General features: G+C 34.6%; 3 protein-coding genes across 7 annotated transcripts; 1 reads left to right on the top strand and 2 right to left on the bottom strand.

Moving 5' to 3' along the window:
- Nucleotides 1-920: 920 nt before the first annotated feature.
- Nucleotides 921-6,566, bottom strand: LOC108217602 (probable galacturonosyltransferase 15). Of its 4 annotated transcripts, none has more exons than XM_064092431.1 (6): nt 5,884-6,562; nt 5,731-5,774; nt 3,624-3,785; nt 2,172-2,741; nt 1,765-2,071; nt 921-1,544 (listed from the first exon to the last, which is right to left on the bottom strand). In XM_064092431.1, the coding sequence occupies exons 1-6, from the start codon at nt 6,110-6,112 to the stop codon at nt 1,480-1,482; spliced, it is 1,377 nt and encodes a 458-aa protein (XP_063948501.1). In that variant the 5' UTR covers nt 6,113-6,562; the 3' UTR covers nt 921-1,479. The 4 variants fall into 4 exon arrangements, with proteins under 4 accessions (XP_063948501.1, XP_017245930.1, XP_063948499.1 ...); XM_017390441.2 differs by having other exon boundaries at nt 1,769-2,071; nt 5,884-6,552; XM_064092429.1 differs by having other exon boundaries at nt 1,401-1,661; nt 5,884-6,566.
- A 1,129-nt stretch (nt 6,567-7,695) lies between these two features.
- LOC108217604 (phosphatidylglycerophosphate phosphatase 1, chloroplastic/mitochondrial-like) lies at nt 7,696-10,279 on the bottom strand. 2 transcript variants are annotated; one of them, XR_010291410.1, is made up of 5 exons: nt 9,537-10,279; nt 9,361-9,438; nt 9,083-9,264; nt 8,876-9,012; nt 8,228-8,555 (listed from the first exon to the last, which is right to left on the bottom strand). XR_010291410.1 is itself a non-coding variant. In XM_017390443.2 (4 exons), exons 1-4 carry the CDS (start codon nt 10,243-10,245, stop codon nt 7,858-7,860), a joined length of 1,101 nt encoding a protein of 366 aa, XP_017245932.1. In that variant the 5' UTR covers nt 10,246-10,278; the 3' UTR covers nt 7,696-7,857. The 2 variants fall into 2 exon arrangements, 1 of the variants encoding a protein (XP_017245932.1); XM_017390443.2 differs by lacking the exons at nt 8,228-8,555; nt 8,876-9,012 and adding an exon at nt 7,696-7,989 and having other exon boundaries at nt 9,537-10,278.
- Nucleotides 10,280-12,406: 2,127 nt separating this feature from the next.
- Nucleotides 12,407-13,900, top strand: LOC108217615 (xyloglucan endotransglucosylase protein 1). The gene is made up of 3 exons (XM_017390455.2): nt 12,407-12,960; nt 13,053-13,246; nt 13,372-13,900. The coding sequence occupies exons 1-3, from the start codon at nt 12,697-12,699 to the stop codon at nt 13,781-13,783; spliced, it is 870 nt and encodes a 289-aa protein (XP_017245944.1). The 5' UTR covers nt 12,407-12,696; the 3' UTR covers nt 13,784-13,900.
- Nucleotides 13,901-14,788: the final 888 nt, after the last annotated feature.

The raw sequence follows: 14,788 nt of genomic DNA, 5'->3' as shown, positions 1-14,788 counted from the left end.
AGACATAAATATTAAAGATGTGTTTTATATATAATATTTAACAAGAAAGTAAAAACTTATTTAAGGAAAAATAAATTATATTCATAAAAAAACCTTTATTTCTAAAGAATAAGATTAATTAAGTCATCACTATGAAAATATTTGTTTGAAATCTCGTTAAATGAAATTTCATTGAAGAAATTCGAAATTGCAATTATAATCATTCCTTTGTTGTAATACTTTTTTTGATTGAATCACTCTTTAAAACATAATATTCATGTTTTGATTTCTAGAAAATAATGAATTTGGAAAGGAAAAAAAATTTCTCTACTGAATCTGCTGTAATTCAGTTGGGACAGGCAGCTTGACTAGCCCGACTCTGAACAGTAATCATGATTGGAAAGGGAAAAAAAGAGTAAAATATAAGCGCTGAACTGCTGATCTTGTAGCAGCTTCAATAGTGACAGCTTGACACTCTGGGCTATCCAGAGTAAGTCTGTAAGAGCAAGTCCAATGCAATGTTATAAGTGGTGCCATTTCTATAATTTGAAATCAAATGCTAAAAATCTCAACTCCAATGGGGTTCTATACTTGGATGCAAATATGCATATATGCATCTTTGGTTCTAAATTTGAAACCAAGGATGCATTTATGCATCCATGCCACATCATCAACTAACTATAATTGGTATATATAGTGGTGAACTTTAAACAAAGTTTAGGAGAGAGGGACTAAAGTTACTTAATTTTGGAATTATTTGGATGCAAAATGCATCTAGCATTGGAGTTGAAGTTCTATTTTAGCAACAAAAAACACTTTTTGGTGCCAAATTATAACAATAGCTATAGCTATTTTGCATCTTGCATTGGACTTGCTCTAACTGATACTGTACTTTGCTTATTTATAAAGATATCAGTTGAATGATTGAACAAAGGAAGGACTAATGAAAATAACATGTCTTGCTTGAACAATAAAATGTTATTAATTTGTACAAAGACAAGGAGATGCTAGATATATGCAGAGGTCAGACAATTACAAGTAATTATAGATATCTGACTCTGAGAGATATACAATTACATGGATGTCTGTTGAATGTCAGTATCTAATTGTGTAAGGTATTGCTTGTTACCTGCATCTATGATATGTTTCTGGACAAAAAATATAAATTATATGACATTATACGAGCTTGGAGCAAGCAGAAGCTGAAGACAAACCTTCTTCCCACTGGTTTACTCGAAACTGGATTATCACTTTATCAGAAAGTGAAGGAACTTTGCTCTTCACTCTACAATTCTACATTTTGTAAAGAATTTGTTTGAAAAATTTACATGTCTAGACCATAAGCTTCGTACCTCAGGGACCCCGATCTCCAGCCACGGCTTTGCAGGTCCACTAAAATGAATGACAGCTGCCGTGTTCAGCGTCTGCAGGCTCACTTGTGGAAATCGATAGCCTAAACCTGCCACATGCCACGACGGATTAAGGTCATGCACAAAACCATCAAAAGCAAGCAAGGCTGGAGGAAGTGTTCCAGGATTCCATAATCCCAACCCAGATTCCAGGTTCTGCAAAAAAAATAATGTCTGTTTATGTATTGATCTGTCCTGAAGAATTATATGCTTTTATCTCAAATTAAGAAATTTAGCACGAGAAGCCCAATTTCTCTTTTATCTTTCCACCCCCTGCATATACATAGTTTATAATGTTATAACAAATTATTAGTAGTCCGGTTAAGTAAATTAGCATGCAGCTTAAGTAGCAAAGTGATTACAACATGAAACATACTTACAAACTTAAGCCATTGATGATATGTTTTAGTAATATTAGTTTTCCTCCAAGCTTCAAGATCAAAGACATTCATCCCATATAGCCATCCACAACGGTCCGATCTAAAATCAGCTGACATAACTGGTTCACTAAAGTTGAAGTAGTCCCTGTATTTTCTTCCCGGGCAACACCCTTCCCCGCAAAATGAGTCGACAACAGCACCTACAATTTTTCCCTTGAGATCTAAATGCCAGAGAGATGACAAGTCGCGTTGAACTACAACATCATCATCCAAGAAAACAATCTTGTTTAGATCTGGAAACAGCTGGATCCAATGAAATTCAGACAATACATTAATTTTAATTTTAAACACTCATAATCATCCCATGGATTGGTCAAGAAGATAAAAGAGATATAGTAGATACCTCAGGGATATATATTCGGAGATGATTTAACAGTGAAATATAGCTAGGGCTTAGAAATTCCAAATCTCTTTCATGATCAGAGTCTTCTCCCTTCATATATTCACATTTATGGCTCCAGATTAAGCGATGAATCTCTAACATCTCCTTAACCTCAACATTTACTTTGTGGGACCAATCATACTGATGTAATCCTTTAACTTCCACAACTGCAGAAGCAACAATGTTCATTGCAAACCAAGAATGCATTGGGCTGTATGTTTTCTTATCTGTGACTACATGGAACACCAATTTCCCCGGATTCCCTGAGTTTTTGACAGTCGAAGCGATGACAACAGAAGCCGCCAAGACATTGTCTGTTAGAAGAACAACATGATTGAATGAAGAATCTGTCAATCGGGAGATGTATTCAGGTGAAGGTAATGGAGACCGTGCAGAGGCGTTTACAGCATACTCTTCAGCCAACTTAAGATGAAGGCAATGCAGGCTTTTAGGATACCCATGAGAAGCTAAATGCCAATAAAAGGACTCATGCCTTCTGGCTGACTGCACCTTCCTCTCCATCTTCATATTCTGCATGCAACAAAGAAATTTACTTTCACCTTACTCATTCTTATACTCTAGTGGCACTCTGAAATCATTTTCCTGATATATGTATCATATCTGAAGGACGAAAATTTAATATTATCCTCTCACACTGTACTTGATATACATTGACAGTTTAGTACGGTAGATGGACTGCCTAACTTAACATCTGCTCAGGCATTAATCTTATGTGAAGGGAGTTGTAACCTTTTATGTTAGTTAAAGTTCTCTTTCTTTGCTTTAATCCAATAATAACTTATTCATTGTTTAAGTAAATCAAAGTAAGATTTTGTTCATATTTAACCACCGAGGACAAGATGAGTGCATTAGTGTGTTAACTACCAAAAAAGAGGAAGATCCTTAACCAGTGCAGGCGTTATTTTTTTCTCCATTGCTTCACAACTTCATTCTATTGGTTGATTGACTGATTCGATTCTGTATATTAAGATACTGACAAAGGGGCATTCTAAATTGTATACTATGTACCACCTTAAAACTCTAACAGTCTCTCTGACACAGGCATTATTTGGGGGAGCATTGCCAAGCAAAACATGTTTTGAAAATCTGATTAATATATCATTTTAAAAATCAAGACTCTATATAACAAATTATAGGTGAAGCTGGTATATGAAAGTTGTTCTTGGGTTAAATGAAAAAACAAATAGAGATAGATTAAATCAGATGAGTAGAAGGCAAGAAGCCCAACCCCATGTGATTTATCCCCAGAAGTGGGCACCAATGGACCAACTTGAGTGGCAGCCCTGAGCAACCATAAACGGATTGTGTCTTGCACTGAATAAATAAACCACCCAAAAGCCAAGAAGGACAAGACACAAACTTAAATATTATCAGAAAGTTGATTGTAGTTACCATTGCTTTGGTCTTGAAAGCGAAAGCTTTGATGTCTTGTCTGTTTAACACCATATCCTTCACAAGGTCCGTGAATGACTCTGGAGAAGCCTCTGCTATTCTTTCTCCTATTTCATCATTATTATTTACTTCCTCTAATGCTCTTTCCAGCTCTTCTCTCAACTGCATCACAGTAACACCGCACCAGAAAACAAAAGGTTGAAATATAGAAGACAAAGTACCTCTAACATGAGATACCAACTATTTCTAACACTATGCCAAGTGACAAACAAATAATCACGGAGGCTGTCACAGAGACTGATCGGCTGAAATGGCACGTGTACAGTGTACACAAGTAAATTGCTGAGTGTGTAAATTTTTACTTCTACGTTTTACAATGCAGGGGAAATTCATTAGATGTTAAGCACATAAGAGTGTAAGTACATTCGAAAAAGGCTTCTTATGCAATTCATATTTCCTCTCTTTAACAAAATATCGCTAGTTTATCTTCTCTGGAGATCTGTATGAACACATATACATGCATCAGCTAATTAGATAGTTTTAAGATACAGAACCGAATGATTTTTTAGCTTAAGCCATTCTATATAGTACATACTCAATTTTGAAATGTTATCATGCATATGGGGAAGAATCATCTAAAAAAGTTACAGTGTGTATACAGTCTGTGACCTGTGAGTGTGTTGAAATGACTACTTGATTACATTTATCATTTTTGGATGTTAGTCGTGGACTTGTAGTTGAAGGTTTCCTTATTTAAGGACAAGTGGGTTTAGAATATAAGTGAGGACGAAGAAATGGACAAAAGAAGCCACCTGTCAATAATGCAACTAGGGAAAGTAGTCTTTTCCTACTGTATTGCATTATAAGAGCATCTCCAATGGGAGGTGCTAAGAGGGGTGCCAATGCCATGTGGCATGAACCGGCACACTCGTTGGCACCCCCATTGGAGATGTTAGAGTGCTATTGGGGTGCCAAGTGAGTTGGCTTTGGGGTGCCAAAAGTTGGCAACCCATAAAGTAGGGTGCCAACTTCTTTTGTGGTCCCAATAATACATAAAATATAGATTTGTGGTCCCAATAATACATAAAATATCATTTCTCTATTAATAAAGTTGGCATCTTGGAGTGCCAACCATTGAAGTTTATTTTGAAAGAAGAGTGCTAAAAATGATTTGGAAGAGTGAGAATACAAAAAATAATATTTTGAGTTGTGTAAAAATAAGCACCCCTTGAAGAGTGCCAACCATTGGAGATGCTCTAATATTCTCTCCTTACAAAATAAATGACTCCTGGTTCAAATAATTATCTAAAAAATGAAAATAAATAGAAATAGGTCATATCTCCATGGATTAAATATAGTCCATCCACACATAAAACCAAATCAATAAAAGCTTTTGAGGCCGGATAAGATGTACTGTACATAGATGAAAGTGTGGGGAGATAAAAAAAAAAAGTCTAAAATTACTTGTATGGAGATGAGCAAAATGTACACATATTTTGTTAAATAGTTCAGATTATGAAAATTAATATCAAACTTTTACAGTATGTTGTAGAAAGGTATATCGAAAAAGTGTTTTATCTATGCCTGCACACTTGTTGAACCCGAGCCTGCACAAACACGCGGAAATATGACTGGAACTGAAAGCCAGTACAACACTGCCTTCACCGATCAATAAATTGATTAGAATGCAGAAACTAGTTTAGCACAAACATCTCTAGTTGCATGTGATGAGACCACGCAAACACTCATAATTACCAAAACAACTTAAATTACCGAAGATAACAAGACAAATAGTAACCTAACCAAGAGAATGATTTGATGTAACATCACCGAAACAATGACAGAGAAATTACATGACATCTTCACATGATAATAGACATACTTCCAAACTAGTGCCCCTAAATGTCGCTGCTCAGCGTTGTCACATTCCACATTCCAGATAGATTTAAAGAGAAAGCATATCTTTACAAATAGGACCTTAACTAACTATGCTCTTTTTGGAAGGTAACTTCGTACCGCATTATTTGGGCTACATTTTACTAACACTGGTATTTTCACAATTAAATATAATTAAAAGGGTAATTTGGTCAAAGCCGAAAACACTCACCGTGGAAGAATCACTCCCGCCGAAAAGCCTCAGTCTCATACATTCTGCAAATTACAAACATACCCAAACAACTATTTTCAACAATTTACACTTCCAACAAATTTATTTTTTGCAATCCTAAAGTTAAAAAAAAATAATAAAAAAATCACATACCTAGAGGGGAAGAACAAAGAGCCGAAGATTCAAGAACAAGATAAGCAACTCTGAGGAACATAAAGGGCAAAACAATGGCCATCATCAAAAGCAGCAGCAACAAAAGAGTCCGGTAAGAAATCCGGCGAATGATCGCCGGACTTCCCCGTCCTTTCATCCCCTGCCAGTAACCCCCACCGGAGACTCTATTCAACCTCTTGATCCCCTTGGTCGAAATATAAAACTTCATAATATCATATCTTATTACAAGTCCACGAGATTCGATTGAGAAATGAGAAATAAAAGTGTCATGGCACGACACCTTGGGATCTGAGCTGCTTTGCTTATTCACTCCTTCATTTACTACTGTACGATATTGTCGGCAGACTTACACACTGTGGTCTGAACATGTACACACACTTGGCAGTAGATGCAACAACAAATGAATGTGATGAATGTGTGAGCTTGAGTTTATGTACATGTGTATAAACTATAAATGGACAGAGGTTTTGGTGGTGTGGGGAAAAAAGGCCGCGGGAAACAGTTGTAATAACCCTAATATGTGTAGAATGTTTTGGGTGGCCTTTTGTAATAATTTCGTTATAATATTTATTGAATTATATTCGTGAGGTATATAGATGTTAATTAAGTGAATTAAAGATTTTAGGGGTGGGAAAGTGGATTAAAGAAATGGAAAAGTTTGCATGAAAGTCCAAGATTCAGTGGCGTGGGGTTGGTGGAAATTAGTTTTCTTTGTTGTGATTTTAACACCGACAAGGGGTGGTTAACTTGTTTGATGGATCTCTCTGGGTCTGGGTGGAATTAAATAGGAACGTGGTCAGCGTTTAAGAGTCGGTTAAGCGAGTTAATGATCTACTCATTCAGACTGGACAGACCTAGCATCAGGACGAGTTGGTCGTTTGATTAAATTTAATTTAAAAAAATAAGGATTTGTTTCTTTTTTTTTTTAGGAAAATAAGGACTTATTTCTGGAAAAAAATATGTCACTTAGTTGTTTCTGAAATAAATTTTGATTTTTTCCACATTATGAATATGAAACACCTCCATAATACTTATATCCAAAAAGTTATAAAAATATATATATATTGATCAAAAAAATAAGCCCCTTAGAAGGCTTAAATTTTTTTACCCAAACAGGCCCTTTGTTCCGTAAAGACTTATTCATTTAGTTAGGAAAAAATTGAATTTTATTTATTTATTGAAATAAGTCTCAAATGTTAAACATAGTTTATTTAGCTAATTATGTTGATCAGGCGAACATCTACCCCAGTTGGGTTCCTTCTTTGATAATTACTTTTCAATAAGAGATGAGACTTCCGCTGCATTCTGGGCCATGACTCATGAGTATGACTTGAAAAATATGATGTGGATTATTCACGTGTTGCAAAACTCTCTGGTTTCAAAATATTCTACAATCAATTTTATAATTTCCTGTGATCCCGATCCCTAATTGTGGAAAAACTTGATTAGAGCCAAGAGGCAACTATCAGAAAAATGACCAACACCAGAAACTCAGGACGAATCAGCAAGTTTCAAAGATCTAATGGTGATGGTGCAGAAATTCTTTTTGACTATTTGTACTCTGACGTACAGAGTTAAAAATCTTACTACTCAGCGAAGACAACAATTTGTACATGCTGTGTATTCAACATAATGATATATCATATGAGGTGAGAAGGAAATATTTCTGATGGCCTGCTAAAAAACTCAAAATTATACTTTAGAGTTTAGATTAGTTTTTTTAAAGCCATTGTTGCACCTTTACCTGAAAAAGTCTACACAGTCTCGATTTGGTAGGTTTTTCCAAAACTATTTCTCTCAATAATTTTAAGATGTATGTTACCAGAATCAAGAATATCAGCACCGTCTAAAAACCTAATTTACTATAGGTACTGCTCTCCACAACATTTCCCAGCACATATTACAAAATATATTATAAGAACTGTTATTTAGCTACCAGGACATTCTTACTAATCATTCAGAAAAGAATACTTGTTCAGGCTGATCTTTCACACAATCCCGAGGATCTGATAGCAGTCTATGACTGATTGGCTTAATACCTTTTCCTGACCATCGTTTTAAAAAAGCGGCCTCCAGTTTTCTAACCTGTAAACATTAACACGGACAACACTTTTCAGTAACAATAAGACAGACAGCCCAACACAATGAAGTTTTAGACCCCTCGACTAATGTGTATAGATATCAGATACTTATGGCATTGATATCACTGGTTTTATATACATTTATATATGAATATGTAATGTCATGATCAACGAATTACTCCAGTGGATAAAAAGAAACATTAAAAGTTAAGAACAGCCATGTGAATATCATGGAACATGTGTCAGCATTTAAAACAGGTTAAATGGCTTCAATATAGAAAATTTTACATGTTGGCAACATATAGATGGAGACTGTATTCCAGCATTATAGTGCAATGCAGCAAATAGTATGAGCTCAGGAAGCTCATTGCTTGATGATGGTAATGAGTAATGACATGATCTTGTAGTCTGCGGTCTAGTATCACTCCTCTGTCAGATGCTGACGCACCAGTTGCGAATACTGCTGAGACAATAGACATGCTATAATTCATGTTTCATGATGCAGCACATGCACGGTTATTCATCTGCAGGTAGCCTACAGGCCGGGGGTGTACAAACCCACACAAAACTCTAATGTTGTGTTTGGTTGGGATGAATGAACATGGAGAGAATGGAATGAGATTTGAACTATAATTTTATTGAATGTATAATAATTTCATTCCTTCCACCATTCCATTCCTAATATACTTAACTAGAGCTCAAACCTTTCATTTTGTGAAGGAATGCTTCATTCCTTATCATATCTATTTTCTACCCAAATCTTATCATACAAAATTTGCACTCACTCATTTTTTTTTCAAAGTCCTCTCTCATACACTCTATTATTTTCTTTTATTTTTACTCATTCTATTCTATTCCATTCCATTCCATTCACCCCAACCAAACACAACATAATCGAAAAGTTTCATGATTCAGGACCAAGAACTGGACATCTTTTAAGATTGACATTTTTTAGAGAGCAGAAACATTTTCCCATTTATATAACCTTATTTCATCTTTTGCTTTCCATGAGAATTTTAATCAACATCTGCACAATATTCAAATGTTCAAGTATTATTGCTGTACCAAGAGAGTAATCCAAAGTAAATGAAACTAACCTGCCTAACAATTAAAGGCTCCTCAGCAAGACTTAATGGATTAGTTAAAATTGTGAGAAAACCATTTCGATTTCCATAGACAACATCTGTGAATGCTCGATCACCAACCATAATCAGCCTTGTAGAATCACATCCAAAATGTTTCTCAATCTCTTCAGCTGATCCAGCTGGCTTCTTCACCTCTACAATTAATTAACAAACAAAAACAAAATATTGAATACCATACCAATAACAAAAATGGGGCTAAATTCATATTCACAGAATAGGAAATCACTTACTATGCCTTACAACTTTGATTCCAATCTTAAACTCCACCGCTCTTGCTTTCCTACCGTCAGGATCATACTGATGAAGTCCTAAATTACACAAAAACACACAAATTCACATAACACTTCAACCATCATATACAAAAAGATCACATATACACAAAGCAATAAAATGAACAATAACATACCAGCAGAATTACTAAAAACCGCGATATTACTACCAAATACAGATTTACAATCTTCGACAGACGAACGAATAGGTCCCCACAATGACAAAGAATAAGGAACTGTCAAAGTATTATCCTTATCAAAAACAACCCCTTCAAAGCCTCTCCTTTTCAATTCCCCCCAATCAATGGACCTTATATCAGGCACAGCAACATGAGGCACTAGCAAATGCCTATCCTTAACAAACACCCCAACTGAACACTTAATCCCCTCCAAGTTAAATCTTTGCCCTATAGCAGCTATAATATTATCCCACCACATATTTCTCACAGTTACTCTACTCTCCAAATCCAAACAATCCTTATCCACCACCTTTTGGGCTAGTTTGAGTTGGGTTTTCTTATCTTGATCTGAATTGCAAGCCTGTTCTAAAAAGATTTGATTTTGATGAGGGTATGAAGTGCGGTTGTTTGGGTTCTTGGTTTCTTGATCTTTGCTACAACTTGAGTAAAGAGAGTATAAATCTGTGGGGGTTTTGTTTAATGGGCTGTGATTTGAGTTGGGTTTGATGATGGGTTCGTTTTGATGATAGATTGGTTGGTGGTAAGAGCAAATTTTGGGGAAATGGTGATTGTGACAGTGGAGACTAGGGTTTTGAAGTTTAGGGATTGGAAGTGGGTAATAGCAGAGTTGGTGCCATGGAGCAATTGAGCTGGTGGGTTGCTGCATTCTTTCAGCGTCCACTTTTTCTATCTTTTTATTAAAATAATAGAAATTCTTTGGTAAATATATTAGGTCCCTTTTAGATATATTTTTGGGAAAAAGAAATTTTGGTAGGGTGATACTTTAATCAATTTGTTTTAATTTATGTAATTTAATAAATTTTATGTGATTCTGATTTAATTCGGATAAAATGTCGAAGCGAAAATTTTTATTAATATTTTATTAGATTTTAAATAATCTCAATTGAATATTATTGGACTTTTTAAGTATAATTTGAAATTTAAATTGAATATCTCCAGATTTTTTAATATAATTTAAAATTCCGAATATCTCAATTAATTTTTTAAAATCTGAATTAAATACTCTCATAATAAAAGAATTTTTTAAAAAATTTTAACTTTCTGATATACGGTCCCTCGGAGGCCGGAGCTTTGGGTTAGGCAGGTAGTATGGGCCGGGATTTGGGTGCACTGTTTGCAATCATAGGCTCTTATTTTTCATAACTTTTTTTTTAATATTTTTTTGAATAAAAATTTAAACATCAAAGTTTTATTCAAAAAAATATTTAAAAATATATTATGAAGCTATACTTTAAATGAGCGTGGAAAAACGCGTCAAAAAGTAACGTAAAAAAATGAGAGGGATATAGCGAGTATAATTGCAATGATATATTTTTTTTGAAAAAATATAATCGCAATGATCTATTATGATGATAGATGTGATGAAATTTTATAACTATATTTTTTTACGTTTAGCATAGGAGTTATATATATATATTTTTTGGAACGAAAGTGTTATACTTTAGAGCATCTCCGTCACCGTAAATGATTGACAAAATTAGATTAGTAAAATATTATATAAAATTTGTCGAAAATGTAATATATTACACTTCAACATGGCTACTATATTACTTGGTTATATTTTAAAAATAATTATAATTATTATTTTAAATTATTATAAATAAGTATTTTTATGATGTTAGATGATGTCAAATTTATACATAGAATTTATAATTTATTTTTTTATATGCGACGCAGATATTTAATTAAGTGTTTTGCAGCAAACCGGATGATGTTTAGCGAAATACGATGGAGGTGATTTTATAAAATATATAAGTGTCTTTTTGAAATGTAAAAGTTATTTTTATTCTCGTCTATGGATTGAATTTAAGGTTTTTGGATTACAAATTCGCTGATCAGATCTTAAGTTGGGCATTTTTCTTGTAATAGGCCCGATCCTACACTTGTAGTCATGTAGTCCAGTACTCCAGTTTGATGGCATGACTCGTTAGACCCCGGAAGCTCTACAAAAGGAGGCCGAACACACCATAAGGGCCCAACGAACTTTGATGCTTGTATTGCACACAAATGGGTGCGGAATGGGCTGGGCTAAAATCTGACACCCCAAAGCCGGTAATGATACAGAATACGCTTGCAGATTTTTAAATTTTTTAGGATGAGTAAAGATATAATAACCTTCTATATTTTTATTTGAAAAAAAAAACAGAACAAGACTAAAGTATTGCAGCTCAGATCTGAGCTAAAAACACGTATGTAATTCAGATCAAGTTACGAAAGGAGAACAAGACTAAAGTCTACAATTTGCATGTATCTTGAAATTTTAATGTTGCATAAAGAATATATAAAATACATAATAAGTAGAATCTGAAAATTATTTTTTACTAAGAAGATCTATTAAACTTCAGATCATCCTCCAAATCCTAAACTCCTAAATAAAAGAAGTAAATAAAAATTTCAGCACAAAAACCTAATCCAAATCCTCAAAACCTAATTCACACTAGTCAGTTAAAGGGAAAAAAAAAACCACACAAATGATAGATATATAACAAAAAAAAAAAAAAGTGGAAGGACAAGAAAACAATTTCCAAAAAAAGAACACAACCATGATAGTTACAGATATCAGTTAAAAACCTCTACGCGCGTCAATTTATTTTCTTTCAAAAACATTTTTAAAATTCAGTGCAAAGAATCCTCAATAATTTATTTTGCAGATTAAATAGGAGAATAAACTAAAATAAATCTAGGAATCATTATTTAGATAAATAAACATAATTTGAACAAAAAGAAATCAAAGGATAAGTATAGAATGACAGGTAACGCGTGAAAATGGTCTTTAATAAAGACAAGATGAGTGTTTGCTAGCTGTTGAGGCAACATGAAATCCATGGAGTAAATATTTTACCTGGGAACTTGTAGGTGCACTAACTCAAGGAACCTTCATCCCTCACTTGTTGTATCTTTACACAACCAACTCAATCTTTACAACCTGGACACAGTATATGCACATAAAACCAGAATCTATAGCTGTAAATGCTTCATTCTCTATTCTCTCATTGCCAAACATTTCACTCCTATAAATAACAAGACCATCTTGTTCATAAACATCACAAACAAATATACAACAATATCTTGTCATATTTTGCATTCTACAACTGCAATGTCTTTGGTTATGCTAAGTTCTATACTACTTGTTATGAGCACCCTGGCTCAACTAGCTGCTGCTGATTTCTACAAAGACGCGGAAATCACTTGGGGCGATCAGCGTGCCAAGATATTGAATGGCGGTCGAGACCTCACTTTGTCTCTAGACCAAACTTCTGGCTCGGGATTTCAGTCCAAGAATGAGTATTTGTTCGGAAGATTTGACATGCAGCTCAAGCTGGTCCCTGGCAACTCTGCTGGCACTGTCACCACATTTTACGTAAGTGGCTTTCTGTTATTGGTTTAACATTTATCCTAATCATATCCTATATGTCCTTTTAGCTGACAATCCCTTGATTTTATTCTGTGCAGCTATCTTCTCAAGGAGCCGGACATGATGAGATTGACTTTGAGTTTTTGGGGAACTCTTCGGGGAGTCCATATACAATCCACACCAATGTGTTTGCGCAAGGCAAAGGCGACAAAGAACAACAATTCCAGCTCTGGTTCGATCCCACTTCTTCCTTCCACACCTACTCCATTGTTTGGAATCCACAAAAAATCATGTAAGTGAACTCTTAAGACGTAATAAGCTCTTTTCTTCTTAGTGAATTGCAATTGCAAGTGCTACGATTATTATATATTACCAGATAAGACAGTGTTTTGACATGATTTCTTCGATTATTTTCAGTTTCTTGGTGGATAACAACCCCATCAGAGTATTCAACAATCAGGAATCAATAGGGGTGCCTTTCCCCAAGAATCAGCACATGAGGGTCTATGCCAGCCTATGGAATGCTGATGACTGGGCAACACAAGGCGGACGCGTCAAGACTAACTGGACTAAAGCTCCGTTCACAGCCAACTACAGGAACTTCAACATAAATGGATGTCCCAAGACATCCTCCGGTTCATCGTCTTGTGGATCATCCACCGCTTCTTCAAACACCAACGAGGGATGGCGAACACACGAGCTGGATGCAGCTGGCCGAAATAGACTTCGATGGGTGCAATCAAAGCATATGGTGTACAACTACTGCTCTGACAAAAAGAGGTTCGCTAATGCTGTCCCTGCAGAATGCAAACACTCAAGGTTCCTCTAGATCACACACTCGTGATTATTGTGATTTCCACGAAGATATACACATTCTTTATTCTTTTATTCTTTTTAATAAATGTTGTACTTCTCTAATATATCAAGAAAGAAATTTCTTACTACATTTACAAGTTTATATTACTTTATCGCATCTCAAGCCATGTTAGAGAATGAAGGATAACAGAAGAGACTGAAACTCTATGCAGTTGGCTCTGTGAATGAGTTGAAAAACAAAATAAAGATCAGAATAATCAAAGCAACACGCGTGAGGTGGTTGCGGTCGCCTTACATGATTAAAATTTGGAAAAATATCTGAGTTGTGGAAAAAAAAGAGAGCTGAAAATATTTCAAGGATTGATATTCACAATGCTATATGGAATCGTAATTTAAAAGATGAACATCAAAAGCAAACTAAGAATTTTTTTTAACAGAAGACAGCAAATCAGCATGGCAGCCTATTCAGTTTAGTAAAGAAGCTTTCTACTATATATATGAAACAATGGAGTTGCTGACTCAGTCCCTTGCGGTCAAGAGGTGCGAGACTGCACTGCAGTATCTTTTTAACTCCAGAGTTCGGACGCCACACACGATCAGGTTCAGGCAACTTCTCCTCCAGTTTCCAAATAGTAAAAACACCAACTTGAATTCTGGGAAAAAATAAAATTAGAACGGAAGAATATGTGCAATATCAGACATCAGATTAATTTAGTTTTTGAATAGACGTTCGTTCTTTTAAATTGTTTTTTTTTTTAATTTTCTTTTTTTTGAAAATATGGAATACAACGCTGATCTCCAATTTTACAAAGTCTTAGCTAAAATTCAATAAATAATGTCATAATTAAAATATAGACATATGTAAAAAAAATCACGAGCACCATATCATCTATTAACATATTAAAATAATATATTTTATTTATAAAAAGTTGAAATAATAAGAAAATAATATCAATACTCCCTCTGTTTTTTAATATATGACGTTTGACTTTTTGGCACACACTTTTAAGTGTTTTGA

This window comes from Daucus carota, chromosome 4 (genome assembly GCF_001625215.2).
Source record: "Daucus carota subsp. sativus chromosome 4, DH1 v3.0, whole genome shotgun sequence".
NCBI classification, from domain to species: domain Eukaryota; kingdom Viridiplantae; phylum Streptophyta; class Magnoliopsida; order Apiales; family Apiaceae; genus Daucus; species Daucus carota.
Note: the sequence above shows the minus strand (reverse complement) of the source record. Positions and strands in the feature narration are given on the sequence as shown.

What these genes read in the sequence shown, in the direction of transcription:
- LOC108217604 (XM_017390443.2), bottom strand. Translation starts at nt 10,245, where the DNA reads ATGCAGCAACCCACCAGCTCAATTGCTCCATGGCACCAACTCTGCTAT. An exon ending in AATCAAAGTTGTAAGGCATA is followed by an intron (nt 9,265 to 9,360) that starts GTAAGTGATTTC and finishes AATTAATTGTAG; the next exon opens with AGGTGAAGAAGCCAGCTGGA. An exon ending in AGCCTTTAATTGTTAGGCAG is followed by an intron (nt 7,990 to 9,082) that starts GTTAGTTTCATT and finishes TAATGTTTACAG; the next exon opens with GTTAGAAAACTGGAGGCCGC.
- LOC108217602 (XM_017390441.2), bottom strand. Translation starts at nt 6,112, where the DNA reads ATGAAGTTTTATATTTCGACCAAGGGGATCAAGAGGTTGAATAGAGTC. An exon ending in GCGGGAGTGATTCTTCCACG is followed by an intron (nt 3,786 to 5,730) that starts GTGAGTGTTTTC and finishes ACTGTGATGCAG; the next exon opens with TTGAGAGAAGAGCTGGAAAG. An exon ending in TCCGAATATATATCCCTGAG is followed by an intron (nt 2,072 to 2,171) that starts GTATCTACTATA and finishes CATTGGATCCAG; the next exon opens with CTGTTTCCAGATCTAAACAA.
- LOC108217615 (XM_017390455.2), top strand. Translation starts at nt 12,697, where the DNA reads ATGTCTTTGGTTATGCTAAGTTCTATACTACTTGTTATGAGCACCCTG. An exon ending in GCACTGTCACCACATTTTAC is followed by an intron (nt 12,961 to 13,052) that starts GTAAGTGGCTTT and finishes TATTCTGTGCAG; the next exon opens with CTATCTTCTCAAGGAGCCGG. An exon ending in TGGAATCCACAAAAAATCAT is followed by an intron (nt 13,247 to 13,371) that starts GTAAGTGAACTC and finishes GATTATTTTCAG; the next exon opens with TTTCTTGGTGGATAACAACC.